Below are 16,381 nucleotides of genomic sequence, written 5' to 3' on the forward strand. Positions count from 1 at the left end.
AGATAGAATAACACACAAGTTTTTAGACTTCACGCTCATGAATATAGCCCTCAGGATCAAAACAATTTTTTTTTTTATCGTATCACTGTAACAGTTACGATGGAAAACACGGTTGAAATTGAATTATTTTAAAATTTAATTTTTTTATTATTATTTTTTTAATTTTTAAATTATTTTGATGGATTGATTTTAAAAATAATATTTTAAAAATAAAAAAAAAATTTTTTTTTTTAAATAAATAACACTTTTCAATTATAATCATTACCAACATTCCAGTCAAACTCCACAACAGGAGAGGAAAATGCCAAGAATTTGCTGTAGAAAAGCGGAACCTCCCCTTAAATTCATCCATGCTCACAACGACGTCAACATAAATCCTTTTTTCAAATTATATTTATACATCACTGATCTTGACAGCAGTTTAATTTCCAAAAAAAAAAAAAAAAGACGCGTGAAATTTTTAGTTAAATATTCAATGGATTAAAATATATTCGTAGATAGACCAAATTTGGAAGGATTGTAAATATGTTTTTACTTCTCAGAAAAAAGTGTGAAGACAATAAAATAATTATAAAATAAAGAATGATAGTAAAATATACGTAAGGGGGACTCTGACTGAGTTCTCACCTCTTTTTGGGAGTAGCATGGTCCCCACTGGTTCCCCATATTGAAAAACCAGCTGCGAGACATAGATAACGCCATTGTGGAGACATGTGGCTCGGGAAGCTTATCTATCTAGGTAGTATTCGGAATTGTTTCAAGTCGTGAATTTTTTAAATTTAACTTTTTATTTTTTTAAATATTTCAATATGCTATGTCAAAAATTATTTTTAATATATATATATATATATTATATATTTATTTTAATATATTTTTAAATAAAAACACTTTAAAAAGCAATTTCTACCATACTTCTATATATTCTGTTCTTATAGGGTGTTTGAGAGTGTGGTAACAATTATTTTTCAAAATATTTTTCATTCCAAAATATATTAAAATGATATATATTTTTATTTTTAAAAAATTATTTTTAACATCAACACATAACTAAAAACATAAAAAATATATTAATTTAAAATAAAAAAATTTTAATTTTTTAAAAAATACTTTTTAACTGTAGTACTCGACTGAGCATAAAATCTTATAATATGAGACCAGCAACCAATAATAGATATTATATTAGAAAAAAATCATTTTTTATTAAAAAATGATAAAACTTTTTCATTTATTAAAAAAAATTATTTTTTAATCTCACTACGATACAAGTTTGAATATCGTAAAGCTTCTCTCGAAATGCGTAATTGACAAAGAGAAAGACAAGTATGAATTTCAGGGCACGACCTGAACAGGAAAAAAATCAAGACTTGATGTTTTCTTTTTCTTTTTCTTTTTAATTTGAGTCACGGATAACGCAACCGATACTGGAGAGACGTTAACGTGAGAGATTTGATGAGAGAGTCATAGAAAATAGCATCCCCTTCTTCTCCTTGCATCGCCGCCGCCACCACCACAACACGCAAGGGGGAAAGTTCCGATCAAGTTCTCAGAAAGTAGAAGAGAGCAAATTTCTCCTCTTTTGCAGTGCATGACTTGGTCTTCTCTACTGTTCTTGACCGTTTACTAACTTTTGCTCTGTCAATTCGATTTATAGATGTTTAAAGGGCTCACGTTAAAGGACTTGTAGTTAATACATGAGAGCTTAATAAATGAGGACACGTATTTGGTTGGAATAAATCCGAATAATTAAATACGCATAACATTATCAAAAAAAATCCCTTAAAACAAATTAAATATACGAGGAATGTTAATTAAAACATAAATTTAAAAGTTACTATATATATATATATTAAAAAAATACTAGATAAAAAAAGCAGTACAAAAATAATAATAACTCAAATATTATGAAATAACCAATCAAGCTTGTAATTTGAAACGAACAAGTCACTCTATCCATGTTATATACGATAATAGATTCAATAATTAACAGTAAAAATATTTCGACATGCACATTCTACGTTAGCAGCCTCCTAACTTGATAAAGGGTTTGCTTGAAGCCGCGAAGTTCTATGGTAAATAGCAGGAAGGTTCGCCGTTGCTGCTTCTCGACATAGCCATGGCTTCTCTTTTCTTAACACCATTCTCTTTTTATTTTATTTTATTTCTTATTCCAGGTGCTAAATTCCTGTGTTCATCAATTTCTTCAGAGTAGACTTTCACCTCTGGAGTGCAAAAAAAGAAAAAAAGAAAATGGTATTTTCGCTGCCATTTCCTGGGAGGTGAGCACCGTACAGTTACAGATAGAAGTTGTCAAACGGGGGCACCTACCCCCGCCTAGAAAGTAGAAACTATCTTTATCACGGAGCCGGTTCCTTTATTGCTTGCCAGCCAAGCATTTATGCTCCGCCATTAAATAAATTTTTGTGCGTATTTGACGCTGTGATAAAGATTGCTTTTTAAATAGTTTTTTGAGTTGAAATATATGTAAATAAATTTTTTTTTTTTTAAAAATTATTTTTGATATCAGCACATCAAAACGATCCAAAAAATATAAACCGTACTTAATTTTAACAAAAAAAAAATTCAAAATTTGCCAAAACACATATGTAAACGCAGCCCCAACATTCAAAGCGTTAGTCAATGCTTAGTGTGGTCTGATGTTAATAGTATAGTTTATGAAACAAAGGGACGAATAATTATATCCTGTCCGTCAGCTAGTGTGTCCGTTAAATTCCAAATTTAAAATCCCCATCCACACCGGTCCAATGGGAAAAGCACTTCGATCTTACTAATTATTATCTTTACGTCCTGGCGAGGAAACTCCAGGATGCTTTTATCTTGTAATGCCATATTTTTTTAAATAACTAAAATGGCGAAATCAATGACCTTCAAGGGTATAAATTGTGTCTAGGGACTCATTCGGTTATGTCGTTCGACTCATTTTTTAAAATGTTTTACTTAAAAAAATATTAAATTACTATTTTTTATATATATATTTTTCAAATTTTTTGATGTTAAAACTTAAAAAAATATAAAAATATATATTATTTTGATGTATTTTTAATTAAAAAAATATTTTTAATTGATTAAGATTTTTAAAATATTATTTAAATTTTTTTATTTAAAATTTTTATTTAATTTTATTATTTGACATTTTGTTGATTAAGATTTTTTTAATCAGGAATTTGGCTTCATAATTTTTTTTTTTTTTGCTTTTTTATGGGATAATTTCAACTTCAGGACCTAAGTTATAAGTTTGGAAGGTTAACTCAAATTAACTTATGTTTTTTTTCCAAGTCTTTTTTTACTGTTGGTTTTTTTCGATTTCATTATTTTATGGGATTATCTCAATCTCATATACCTGGTCAAGAGTTTCGCACATTAACCCAGATTAATTCGGATCAAATTTATTTTATTTGATTTGTTTATTATTATTATTATTTTTTTTTTTATCATATTATTAAATTAACCAAGCTCATTAAATTTAATAAAATCAATGACCCAACTCTTAAATTTCTCCCACTTCTTTAATCGTAAACATCTTTTTTTCACCTTTGAAAAAAGTTTGGTCCAATCTAGTATTGCTACAAGGAAACCACATCCAGGAATTTTGACCTGAAATGTCAAAGCATCAGGATTCTGATGTCATTTATGGGTGGGGGACAATAATCATATGTATAAAGTTGTTCAGAAGTAAAGTGAGTTTTGTCTACGCAGGCAGCTTCAGTTCTCCTAGGTGTTCTCATTCGAGCCAAGTGGGAGATGATTTTTGCCCCACAAGGCCTTTCAAATCTTCAATAATTGTACTATGTGAGTAAAAAAGGAGGTCCTGCGTTTCCTCAAAGTGCCCGAGATCTCCTAAATGTTTCAAAAAGATTTCTTCGCCCCTCCCGGTTCCTTTTTCTCTGTCTTTTTGTGTTCACGTACATGGCACGCTGTATCTGTGGACTCCACCTATTTAACCTAGTTTCAACTTTCAAGCTTTGCCGTGTTTTAGTTTAGTCTCTGTTCATCGTTACTACCACCTTAAACTTCTTTTTTTGTATGGTTCTGTGGCAACGCCAGCTGTGGGTGGTGGTGTGCTTTTGACCATGTAGGATTAACTGGCATGTCGGGCTTGCTAATCCTGTAGTTCCAGTGTGAAATGGAAGAATCTTCTGCAAACCCTATCCTCCCGCATCAGAGGGAGCCGTCCACATTCCCCGAGCCAGATTAGTCAAACACCCTACAGAGAAGGCAATGGATTTGGGTTTCTCAGTTGACAGGGGAAGAAAAGCAGAGGTCAATAAGCAGTCATGGAAAAAACAAACAGCCGGAAGGGAATCCACCCGTTCGATTTTCAATTTTCCATGAGTCCACCTTTCCAGGGAAAATAGCGGTACAAAAAGCTTACGACTAAATGCCCGTTTGTCATTGCGGTTAAATCTGTTTTTTAAAAAAGTTTTAATTTTTTTAAAAAATTATGTGTATTTGTACTTTTTAGACTAAAAAAGTATCCCTCTAAGTAATCCCTTTCCCATTCACATAAAAGCTTAGACAACTCTTTCCTAATTTTGATTTAATAGATCAAACTCACAGGGAGACAGATGGCATGCTTAGTTCAGTGAAACCCAATTAATATATATTGAACAATTTATGAAACTACAATCATACGAGGGTGATTATACAGATCTGTGAACCATTATCTCAAATATAAATAGGTTCCTCTCTCGCGTAAAGATAGTTTTTCCTTCACTCAGTGAACAAAGATATCGTTTGAAGCTATTCAATAGATTACTCTCCGGAGATTGCTATTTAAGGATGTGAACGCCTCAGGAAAACACACTGGGTACACTCCTCTGGATCAATTCTGTAGCACTGGCTGCTGCCACCATCAACAAAAGCTAGGCAGTATCCAGATTGATTGGATTGCAATTGATCCTGACAATCCCAATTCCTAACTTGTTTCTTAATTAGGATTCCAAAGCAATCTGCGTGACTGTGCGGGTGGGGCTAAACCTGGAATATCCCGAATGTCCTTGTTGTTTGGGTTCACCAGCTGAAAAATCAAATCAAGGGCAACTATAAATGAGGAACATTTTACAGAAATTACATAAAGACGAACAAATAATGCAAGCAAGCAAGTCAACTTGACAAATAGTATTTTGAAGAGTAATAACTTCAGAAAAACACGAGATTTGTTGTGTAATGAGCATTCATCTGGTGAAACAGTAGCGGGTTCTCACAAAAAGGACACTTTCGCGGTTTCACCATGAAATCAATCTTCAATGAAGTAGAACTCTAATGTAACTTAGGACATTCTTCCACAATAACTTGAATGCATTTACTGATCCAACTAAAATATTTGAAAACAAATTATTAGAGTGCTTAAACCAATCAAAAAACCCAACTTCATAGTGGATGTCAATGAAAGTTTAATTTGATCTTGTAGAAGTTCTTGTATCTGCCCAGTTGTTGCTGCACTATAATAGGATCTTGGATTCAGGGTCTTAATTGTAAGGTGTTAATATTTTCTCAAGTGATGGCTGAAAATGAAACCTCTACAGCTTCCATAATCCATGAGATTTCTCACGCAAATAAGTGAGATAACTGAACGTCGAGCAATGGTGAAAATTACTTAACAAATGAACTCCTTAAATGCAATTTATGCAAGCTCTAGCTGAAGCGCTGAACTAAGGTTAGGGGTTAGATTTTCTTGTTCAAGCAGACCTCAACTGCTCGTGAACATGTTTCAACCCTAAATAGAAAATGCAAAATTCCATCATAAATTGCCGATATGATACTGTCAGCAATCTCAAAGTGCTACCTAGCTATAAGGGCCATTACCCAGTAAAGATCCCAACATTTTAGGGTCCGTAGGGCTGAGCTAGTATGCATGGGGGATTTCATCAATTTGAAAGGCGGACTACTTATACGCAAAAACTCTTTGAGATTTCTTTCAGCTCTTACAGATCTGTGAAGATGAGAGGGTCAACGGAAGCTTAATTTATTACTAGGAGGCTCAATTTCAAAAGATGTTATGCGGGAAAGATACCTCCCCGCACCAAACAACAAACAATTAGAGCATGTCCATGAAGCTTTGTCTGAATTAGAAAAGAAATCAGAGATTTAACCTAATTTACAAACAAGCATCAAAAGTAAGATTTCATTGATTAGGAAATACGATTCAATTAAAAGAAAACAAGTGTATGATATACCTTCACTATAATGATTGCTATGACTCCAATAACAACAAGGAAGAGTAATGCCATAATGCACTTGTCAGTTGCAACCTGGTGGAAAAACTTTCAAGTAAGTAAACCCAATTACAACTAGGCCTGGTAAATGAAAGAAAACAAAGTGGATATTTTGGAAAATGACCTGCCTACCAATTTCCTTCACCATTTTAGAAGCTTTCTTGATCGAGAAATGGATAGTGTCGAGCTCATTAACAATCCTACTCATTTGTTCAGTCTGGACAGAAAAAATGTTCTTAGTTTACAGGCCACTGAAAGATAAAAGTATTTTACTTGTTCCTTTTCTTTTGAAAGGAAAAGCAACTATCAATTCTAGGATATTGCAAACTGAAATTATGTTAATTTTTCAAATGCTGTCAAAGTATGTACCTGAGCCTTAAGAGCCTCTGCAGTTTCTCTTCCAACATTGACGGTGTCTTGAACAACCTAGCATAAAATAGAAAAGAAATACAAAGGTCAAATGTCAGACTCGGAAACAGGAGATACCATTCTACGATTTCCTTATTTTTTCCGGGGTTGGGGTGTGTGGTAATCAATATTTTTTGGCCTTTTACAAGGATCCAATAAAGGAAAATTAGGTATTGAGCTTTCATTTTACCAAAAAGTTAAAAGGAAAGCTTATGAATGTCCGAGTATTATACTGCAAAACTATCAAATTCTGCACTGGCTTCTTATGTCTCTATAGATGGTGGTGCTCATAGTAGGTAGAGTATAAACAATGCAAAGAATCTTTAGCCAACTTCATCATAAGGGAAGCAATCCATCACAGATCCCGAGAGGTGAATGACTAGAATATACCTTATTCAAGAGCAATAGTAAGTTTGGAGCTTCTAAGTTAAAAGAAGTCTAGGTTAGAGCCTCAGAGTTGCATTGGAAAAACTTTAGATTCTGATAGGTGGGCAAGGAGTTAGGTGTTGCAGTAAATCGGAATATCTATTCAATGGTGCATGCCACTCTAATCTTATAAATATTGCTCCAAGTAGGAAACATTGAATGGGTATATGATTTGCAAGCATTTTCAGTAGCATTTCTTCTATGCAATGGTGCATCAATGAGTTTGAGTGTAAGAATTCAACGAGTTTCAGGACAGCGTGCACTTCCAAATAAAATTTGAGCTTCTAAGCAACTAAGCTTCTTTGTTTTTCCTCCTTTTGATTTCAGTAACTGAATCACTTAGCTCCCTTTCAGATCATCCATATTTATAAGACCTATATGACATACTATCCTTGATCAATTGAGTCACACTTTCACCTGCCATTCCAAATCAAGTTTGAGGATTTAAGCAACAAAGCTTTTTGTTCCTTTCACTGTTATTTCAGTAATGGGATCGCATTATCTTGACTGTCCATATGAAGAAGACCTATATTTTTACCACCAAGTTACTGATTGTTAATTAGCCCTTTTTTCTTCCAGGGCTACTCCTTAACCATTCTCATTTTGAAGTCTACGCCAATGGATACATGACCCAAATGTGATGCAGCAACTCTGCACTGCCTTGGATGACTACCAGTTTATGACTTTATGGGAATCAGGCTGCTTTAACTGAACACTTGTCTGTTAAGCATATTGATAATGGATGGAAACTCCCACGTGTTAATCAATCAGTTCTCCCTGAATTTTCTCTTCTATAGGTTCCCCTATTACTATTGGAAGAAGATGAGAGATCTATCTTTGAGTTTGAAGCTTTTTCTTTTTTCTTTCAATCCTCATTAAAAGTTAGGACTGTCATCCAAGCTTTGAGGCCGGATGCTGATTATGTAGTAAACCTTGAAAGTGAAATAAAAGAAACACAGTACTCTCGGAGAATTGGTTATAACTTTCCAGTCAAAGAAAAATTATACGGCATGCCATTAGAACCTCTTGTTAGCAATCTAACTATGACAAACAGGAAATGTAAAGAAAAGAGGTATCTTGGAGATGATTTTGAAATTGTAGCATCTAAACTGGTAAGTTAGCTTCACCAAAAAAGGCTAGAATTGAAAAGTGCATAGATTGCAAAAGGAAAAAAAAAAAAATAGCATGTCACAGAAAATGGATACAAACCAACCTTTTTCCCCCTCTCAATTGCCTGATCAGTCTCATCCATCATCTGATTTCCATGATCCATTATTTGTTGGTTTGTCATAGCTGCAAATATAATATAGATTTTATCTTACAGACAGTTCAACAAAAATCAAATTATACTGCCTGTTATCCCATTCATTTAAACACACCAATAGTTAACTGTATCAAATGCAAGACAAGATCAAGAAACAGAAGGAATTGGTATATTGGAGCACCACAGAGAGAAGAAGAATTTTTATTTGTGAAACAAGTAGTAAGAAACACTATAGATAGTGAATTCCAAGCTCATTTTTTAACCATGCCATTAGAAGTTTCTTTCCTTCACCTTCTATCCCTCAAGTACAAAAAAACTTCACTGTCAAATCCTGAAGCAAATCAGAAATTCATAACTGTCAAATTCAATTAGTTTGCGCATCTCCAAGAAGAGCACCAAATTTATTCACAACCTTCTGCTAAATCATCTATCACATTTTACCTGGGACTCTCCCATCTAAAACTAGTCACCATTTTTATGATACACATTGTTCAGGTAAAATAGATTTTCTAAGATCCTTTTCAAAAAGGATCCAATGATTTATTGATAACTATTTAGGGCAAGTCATCAATTAATAGAAAATCTCACGCTTGGATTGGACAAGCTTAGGATGACATGCTTAAAACATGTGAAACTTGGGGACATCCAATCCAGTTCAACATTATACCCACAAAAGGCTAGAACCAAATGAATGATAGTTAACGCATTTCTATCGCAATGGAGAGTGGATGGATGCACTACAAAAGGTTAATGTAGGAAGCACAACCGTTATCATGGTACCAGCAAAGATGGATCAAACTTGACCCTGCTTTACATCAGGAAAAAAAAAACAAAGGAAAACTTAACCCTACTCTCACTAATTAAAGACAAGGTGAGAGTTAATATTCATCTACTCAATATGATAACATGTGCGGTGTATGTCTCCACTTTTATCAGGCATTGCAGTGAATGCACTGCACTTTCAAATACTGAAACAAGAACTGCCCCTTGGTGAACGGCATGCTAGGTTTCACTGTTGAATATGACACCCTTGGTTTTGACATATGGCATCTCTTAGAAAGAGAAGAAACAAAGAGAGTGGGGAAAGAGTGCACGGGACACTCATCCCTCCATGGATCCTCTTAGTGGTTCATTTCCACCTTCTTAGCTCACCTATGACTTCACATTCCCCAAGCAACTCTACCCATGTAAATAATAAGACATCAACACTACAACATCTAACTCAAAAGTAAAAGGAATCAGGATTGCTAGATGAAGCGGTAACAATTTGGAGGCTGTAGATACATGAATATTTTTAAATATTGGACATCTGACCCAGATCCATTACAGGCTAATAATAGGCCCAATTAATGAATTTGTGGCAGGATCTTTGATTGGGCCTAGGATTTTTTGGATGTTTTAGGGAGTACTGGATTGGTGCCATTGGTGTGCTACGACCAAGGCTCATGAGCCCACTGATAATCTTGCTTAAGGAAGCCCAAAACTCAACTATATGTCATCGATAACATGTGATCTTTGTAAACCCCTTTATTAAAAACCAAGGCGATTGTCATCTTATCATTAATTCACCTTTCATTATCAACGATCTGCCAATTTCTGCTATAAATAGGAGCTTATTTTCATGATTAGGGGAAGCTTGTACATAGCGTTGCTCTCATTATCTCTCCCAAATTCTATCTTCCAAACCTTCCACACTTCCATACTTCGAAACACCTCCAAATAGGGTTGGTTACTTGTATGCAACACTGCCTCTCTCTCTCTCTCCATACAAAGAACTCGCACCCCTTGTCTACAGAGGCTTATATAAGCAGTTCTAGTGATGGATCAAGAGCACATGTACATTTTGACTTGCTTCTACGGAACAAGTTGACCAAAAATAAGTGGTGGTATTTCTGTACTTAGGATTGTTTTGGTTGAGTAGGTGAGTGAGCACGTGTGTTAGTGCATACTTGCATATTTACTGCCAGAGCTTCATGATAATATTAACATAAAAATTTATGCTAATCACACAATTTCTAAAACCTAAATTCAAAACTTAATTTTTTAGCAACTAAAACCTTTGTATATCAATGAACAGATTCATATACAACAGAAGGTCATAACTTACACGAAGCTAGCAGCACATTGTTGTCATGTAACTCTTCATTAGGCCCGTCAAAGAGATCAACTCTCTTGTTGTTTTCAAGATTTGTAGCGTATCTGTATCACCACACAACAATGTTGAAACAGGGAACACAAAGGATAAGAAGCATGGCGACAGATTATTAAACAGTTGTTAATCATTATAGGCAACATGTAAAATAATTAACTACATTTGATAAAAAGAAATATGATATGTTATGGAAACAGAAGCATCCTTGCATGGATAACAAAATCATTAACAGGACAAATTACCAACATAGTTTATTCAGAAAAACCCTAAGAACCCTTAAACATTCTGATACAAAATCCCATGATTTTCCATTTTGTGGATAGTTATTAAGTGAATTCACCAAGAATGTGAAGCTACCAGAAAAACAAGCCGTCAACATACCATGGAGAACGTTTGTGGACCAAAACTGAACTTGTTGAAATGAACTCACAATCAGATTTGAAGATAGTAAAAGAAATGTGCAAGGAAAAAACACAAATACGAACTAACACCAACAAAGAGAAGGCATTATTTATTATGGCAAATGATGATGCCAAATTACCACAAGCATCAACATATTTCAACTTTTTCATTTTTCTTTTCCGGATTAAGGGGGTGTCAAGTATGATAGAAATGTTAACCAAACAGATAAATTCCTAGTAAAGTTTTTTTTAAAAAAAAAAATTACAAAGATTTTTCTGATGACTGAAAATGAAAATATGAACTCCAGAAAGTGAAATTGAGCTACTGATGAAACTTGGAAAAAAATCATAATCCTATAACTGAAGAAATGACATGTCATTGCCTACTTCACCTCAAGAAGAAGAGAAGACATCAGTTCATCCAATTAGATCCTCTTAACAGTAAGAACAAAAGTTCATTTTTTGTTCATGGCACTACCTCTTGGTGCCACAAACATAGATGGAAAGTTCTTAAAAGATAATCAACTTACTGCTTTTTAAGAGCAACATATGAATTCAACTCTTTGACCTGCATAGTAATGACAACGAAACTCAGAAAACATTAGACATGCAAAGGGACACAAAAAAAAATTAAGCAATAACATAGAGCGTCAAGCTCTTGATAAATCAAAAGCCCACCATTGATTGCTTTTTCTCATTCAACATTTTGTTGGTGTCTGGATCATTTCTACTCTCCATATCCTTCACTTCTCTGTCAAACTCCTTGATAAGCCTGGAAAACAGGAGGACATTATTATGATTCTAATTCTAATTGAATATGAATGAAAGAGAACAGATAAAAAAGGTAAAATTACAGTGTCAGCAGTACATCTATTAACCTGACTGTATTGTATGAGATGTCCGGATTGTAGATACTTGCTCTATAGACTTTAAGATTCCCAAACATACCAAAGTCTTAGAAACTCAGTCCATAGGGTTTACAATCATTACTTTATCTATGAGCTTAATATTCATCCTATAATGTGAAATTATGATAACAGAAATGAAGTTGACTATAAAAGAATTCGAGTTTCAGTATAGAAAAAGGCTGAAGATATATGGATAGGAACCCTGAGAAAAGGAATAGCAGTAAATAAAATTCTATAGTTGGTCAGAGACTCCCAGACCCCATAAATTTACCATCTGATTCTCAAAGAATCCAGGAAAACATATAGTGCAACTGATGTAATAACAGCCGTGTAAAACATTGTTTTCTTTTTCCAAGAAACACAGCGAGAATGTTTCCTGCTAAGCTAAGTTTTGTTTCATAATAAACAAAGAAAATAAAATATACTTTTCACGATTGGTCATCCATAAAGTAAATGTTTTGCACTAAGGTAAGTGTTTTTTTTCCCAGCCACATACTGTATTCATTCAATATTGAATTTGAAAGTGTATTCAGCCATTGCTGAACTGTTAAATGCACACTAATAACATGCATTTGAAAAGAGAGAGAAGGTTCAATTTCTGAATACCTCTTACACTCCCGCATCTTCCCCGTAAGTTCTTCCAACTGCCTACTCTGTCTATTGACATCCTTAATCTTCTCCAAATTCTGGAATCCCTTTCTGCAACAACAACACAAACACGCATTGCATTTAACTATCCAACTCATGCTAGCCCACCAATAACGACCAATGGCTTGCCAATTTTCTATAAAATCAACATCAATAAACCAACAAAATTAACTCATAAAAAAATCAAATAAATCTCCAGCTTCGAATGCCAAATAATTCATTGACGAACATGCAAATCTTATATTTCAGCATTCATTAACTTGATAATTTCAAAAACTAAAGCTAGATGATCAAGAAATGGCAATGTAAATAAAACCTAAAACTTTAATCAAATAAACAATCTCCCACAAATCCAATTAAATTAAAATGGATGATACTGTAACGAAACAAAGAAAGAGAAGTTAAGAGAAAATCTTACGATAAAGCTCGAAAAATATCGGCGACCTGCCCATTGATCTCTGCTAGCTCTTCACTGATGGACGATAAAGGATCCATCTCTGCCTATAATTCAATAATTCCCAATAGACATGAAAAAAATGATTCAAGAATCAAGCTCCAATGACGAAAATGTGCTCGAAATCTAATCAAATCCGATAGTATTTACAAATGCAGAATAATCTCTCTGAAACAATACAATGCCGCACTCAAAAATTGAATTGAATCTCGAATCTATTTGCACAAATGCCTGCGATTGCAATTGGTAGCTAAATTGTGTGCGCTACGACTCTTGAATTGAATTAAAAAAAAGGATAAAAATTCAAATTCGTGGAATTTGGAATCCTTTTCAGAATGTAGATAATGAAATCGATCAAGGAGATCAAGATCGAAGGTTTCACAGTTTCTCTCAAAAACCTCAACACAGACAGTTTCTGTGTTTCTTTTTATGTTTTGTCTTTGTGCCGTTACTTATTTTGGTGCTGTTTTAAGGGGTTTTTTATACTATTATTATTTATCATTACTTTGTTTTCTTGTCAGTGGCAAATGCTAATGGGTTTGCCGTTTGCCTCTAACGTTGACTTTAAGAGAATGAAATGGTATGGGCTGGCCTAACCCACTCGTTACTTGGACCTGACGAAAGTCACGTTTTTATTGGCTTTTCGGTGATTGGCCATTTTAGGTTTCCCATTAAAATCAAAAATCAAAATTATAAAGAAATCAAAGAGCTGTGCTGATTTTATTGTGCAGTCCATTATCCACCAAGAGTTACTGTATTATGGATTCTAACAACGCATTTTTTTCATCATTTTAATAGTTTTTCAATCTGGTCAGAATTTATTTTTTCAAATTCATCATTTTAATATTAAATTGCCTTAAAATTTAATTTTACGGTTTGTTACGTGATGTAAAAAAAAAAAAAAAAACATATGGCAACAGGATGATTCTTGATCTTATAAAAAAAACAAACAAACAAACAATAAACACAAAAACTTTATATCCCATGACCTATTTAACATTAGGTCTTCTTTGTTTTGTATTTTAAAAATATATTTTAAAAAAATTAATTTATTTTATTTTTTACTTTAAATTAATTTTTTTTGAATGTTATCTGATAATTTTGATGAGGTAATATTAAAAATAATTTTTAAAAAAAAAAAAATATATTATTTTAATATATTTTTAAATAAAAAATAATCACAATCATACCCTTAACCCTACTGACTACTGACTAAGCAAATTGCTAGAACAGCAAAAGATTAAGCTGGATCGGTGTCATCAATGGGCCTCATAATAGGTTAAAAGTAGGCCTAGCATTGGGTTAATGGGCCAACATTTAGCTGGTTCATGTTAAATCGAAGAAAAGGCCTGCTTTTCAGTGTCTATTATTTGGAAACCTGATTTTTATTTGCAAATTGACTTTACAAGTGTTGTGTGACAGCATGTCCGATGGTAAGCCTATCGGGCCATCGGCTACTAAAAAGACATGGCAATTTTGGGTGAAAGCAAGAGACACGGTTTTCCATTTATTTCATGTTTATTTTTCTAAATATATTTTTTTAATATCATAATAAGAATAAAAATTAAAATATAATAATTTAAAATAAAAAAATTTAATTTTTTTAAAAATAATTTTCTACCACAAAAACAAACATCCACTTCAAAATTAATTAATTGCATTTTTGATATTGTGATTCAATATATTTTATTTGAAAATACATTATATAATTTTTTTTATTTTTAAAATACAACATATCAAAATCATTAAAAACATTAATTTAATTTTTTAAAACAAATTTATTTTTAAAAATTACTCAAAGATGAAAGTCATCACATTTTCAAACAGTATATGGATATGTGTTTAGTAATATTGTTTTTAAAAAAGTATTTTTTAAATTAAAATAAATTTTTATTTATTTTTAACATTCATACATTAAAATTACTTTTAAAAATTTTAAAATCATAAATATAATATTTATTAAATAAAAAATTTTAAAAAACACTTAGTTTTTCTTTAAAAAAAAAACATATTTACCTCAAATTCAAGTATTTGTGTCCCGACTCATCCTTCCAAAATTGAAGGTAGAACCAAAAAAAACCACACAAACGGATGGGAGCCCAAATGGGATTTTAATTCTCAGCCCATTCGGTAACTTGAAGGTTTATAAATCGGAAGAAAAGAAACCCTTCAGGCGCTGCTGCTTCTTTCCAGTCCACAACCCAGAGATCCTTCAAGGCGACCACCATGGTACTCTGCCTCTCTCGATCTGCGTGTGTAGTTTTCTTATGCATTACGTTGTTTCCATGGAAACGGTTTCTAAAATAAAACAGGTTTTTTCTTTTGTCTTTGTAAAGATTGTTTTATGGTTGGGATTTGAGGACTGTGATTAATTTTCTTGATTTAGTAAGTTTAAACATTGAGAAATTTTCGGGATGATTGAATTTTATGATGTTTTTTAATGTGCTTGTGATTGTAGTTTTTCTGATCTTACAAGTGATTTTTAATTACCATATATTTTTGGGATCTTGGTTGGTGCTTAGAAGTTTCTGATTCTACGATTTTGAATCACTTGTAAAGATTAATGCATTCTGCATTCGAGACTTTGGTTTTCGGAGATAAATGTTTCAAATTGTGCTTCTTTTTATTTTGGTTGCAGACTAAGAGAACTAAGAAGGCCGGGATTGTTGGAAAATATGGTCTGTGTCTATCCATCACTTCAAACAATCTATTACTCGTCCAAATATACTTGTATTCAACAAACTGCATGTTTGAGCTTGTAATTATAGTCAAGAAGCTTTAACCTGTACACTCGCGTGGTATTGCTTTCATAATGCCATACTACATAGGAAGAATCTGATTCTTAGCATTGTATCCTATGTTTGATTCAAAGTTTAGGTTCTTAGACTGAAAATTTCTAATGTTTAAACTTGTTTCTTGATGCAGGTACCCGTTATGGTGCCAGTCTGCGTAAGCAGATAAAAAAGATGGAGGTTAGTCAGCACAGCAAGTTTTTCTGTGAATTTTGTGGGAAGGTAAGCTGTTTAAAACCATGTCAATCCTGTTTAATACGCAGGCTGACAGGTTTTGTGTTTGTGCGTGTGAATCCGTGAATATTGTTCCTTCTGTCGTGTGTTACGTGATGGTTGTCTTATAATCTCATCCACATCTGCAGTATGCTGTGAAGAGGAAGGCTGTTGGAATTTGGGGATGCAAGGACTGTGGGAAAGTCAAAGCAGGTGGTGCCTACACATTGAACACTGCCAGTGCTGTGACAGTGAGGAGCACAATTCGCAGGCTGAGGGAGCAAACTGAGAGCTGAGCTGCTGTCAAGAATCCACTCTATTGTCTTTAGGGTATCTGCATTGTTGTCTTAGATACAGACTGCTTGGAAAATGTTTTTGAGGATTTTCTATCCATTTGCATCCTCATTATGGACTGGTACTGTTTGCTGTTTAGGCACTGGAATATATCCCATGAAGATTTTGGTTAAGATTTTTGCGTTCTG

At 33.3% G+C, this 16,381-nt stretch overlaps 2 protein-coding genes across 5 annotated transcripts; one reads left to right on the top strand and one right to left on the bottom strand.

The window, feature by feature from the left end:
* Nucleotides 1–4,596: 4,596 nt before the first annotated feature.
* On the bottom strand, nucleotides 4,597–13,356 carry LOC118039100 (novel plant SNARE 11). Of its 4 annotated transcripts, none has more exons than XM_035045698.2 (10): nucleotides 12,859–13,356; nucleotides 12,399–12,491; nucleotides 11,563–11,656; nucleotides 11,415–11,452; nucleotides 10,439–10,530; nucleotides 8,281–8,360; nucleotides 6,603–6,659; nucleotides 6,362–6,450; nucleotides 6,195–6,269; nucleotides 4,597–5,035 (listed from the first exon to the last, which is right to left on the bottom strand). In XM_035045698.2, exons 1-9 carry the CDS (start codon nucleotides 12,933–12,935, stop codon nucleotides 6,212–6,214), a joined length of 678 nt encoding a protein of 225 aa, XP_034901589.1. In that variant the 5' UTR covers nucleotides 12,936–13,356; the 3' UTR covers nucleotides 4,597–5,035; nucleotides 6,195–6,211. The 4 variants fall into 4 exon arrangements, 3 of the variants coding, with proteins under 3 accessions (XP_034901589.1, XP_034901588.1, XP_034901587.1); XM_035045697.1 differs by having other exon boundaries at nucleotides 6,358–6,450; XM_035045696.1 differs by having other exon boundaries at nucleotides 4,597–5,041; nucleotides 6,358–6,450.
* Nucleotides 13,357–15,004: 1,648 nt separating this feature from the next.
* On the top strand, nucleotides 15,005–16,366 carry LOC118039102 (large ribosomal subunit protein eL43). Its single transcript, XM_035045701.2, has 4 exons — nucleotides 15,005–15,123; nucleotides 15,533–15,572; nucleotides 15,820–15,908; nucleotides 16,049–16,366. The coding sequence occupies exons 1-4, from the start codon at nucleotides 15,121–15,123 to the stop codon at nucleotides 16,193–16,195; spliced, it is 279 nt and encodes a 92-aa protein (XP_034901592.1). The 5' UTR covers nucleotides 15,005–15,120; the 3' UTR covers nucleotides 16,196–16,366.
* The last annotated feature ends 15 nt before the right edge of the window (nucleotides 16,367–16,381 follow it).

This window comes from Populus alba, chromosome 1 (assembly GCF_005239225.2).
Source record: "Populus alba chromosome 1, ASM523922v2, whole genome shotgun sequence".
Classification (NCBI taxonomy): domain Eukaryota; kingdom Viridiplantae; phylum Streptophyta; class Magnoliopsida; order Malpighiales; family Salicaceae; genus Populus; species Populus alba.

Excerpts from the sequence above, each read along its gene's own strand:
- LOC118039102 (XM_035045701.2), top strand. Across the intron at positions 15,573-15,819 it reads CGGGATTGTTGGAAAATATG|GTACCCGTTATGGTGCCAGT; the intron begins GTCTGTGTCTAT and ends TTCTTGATGCAG. Across the intron at positions 15,909-16,048 it reads TCTGTGAATTTTGTGGGAAG|TATGCTGTGAAGAGGAAGGC; the intron begins GTAAGCTGTTTA and ends CCACATCTGCAG.
- LOC118039100 (XM_035045696.1), bottom strand. The coding sequence starts at position 12,935 with ATGGATCCTTTATCGTCCATCAGTGAAGAGCTAGCAGAGATCAATGGG. Across the intron at positions 12,492-12,858 it reads GATATTTTTCGAGCTTTATC|AAAGGGATTCCAGAATTTGG; the intron begins GTAAGATTTTCT and ends TTGTTGTTGCAG. Across the intron at positions 8,361-10,438 it reads CAATGTGCTGCTAGCTTCGT|CTATGACAAACCAACAAATA; the intron begins GTAAGTTATGAC and ends TTATATTTGCAG.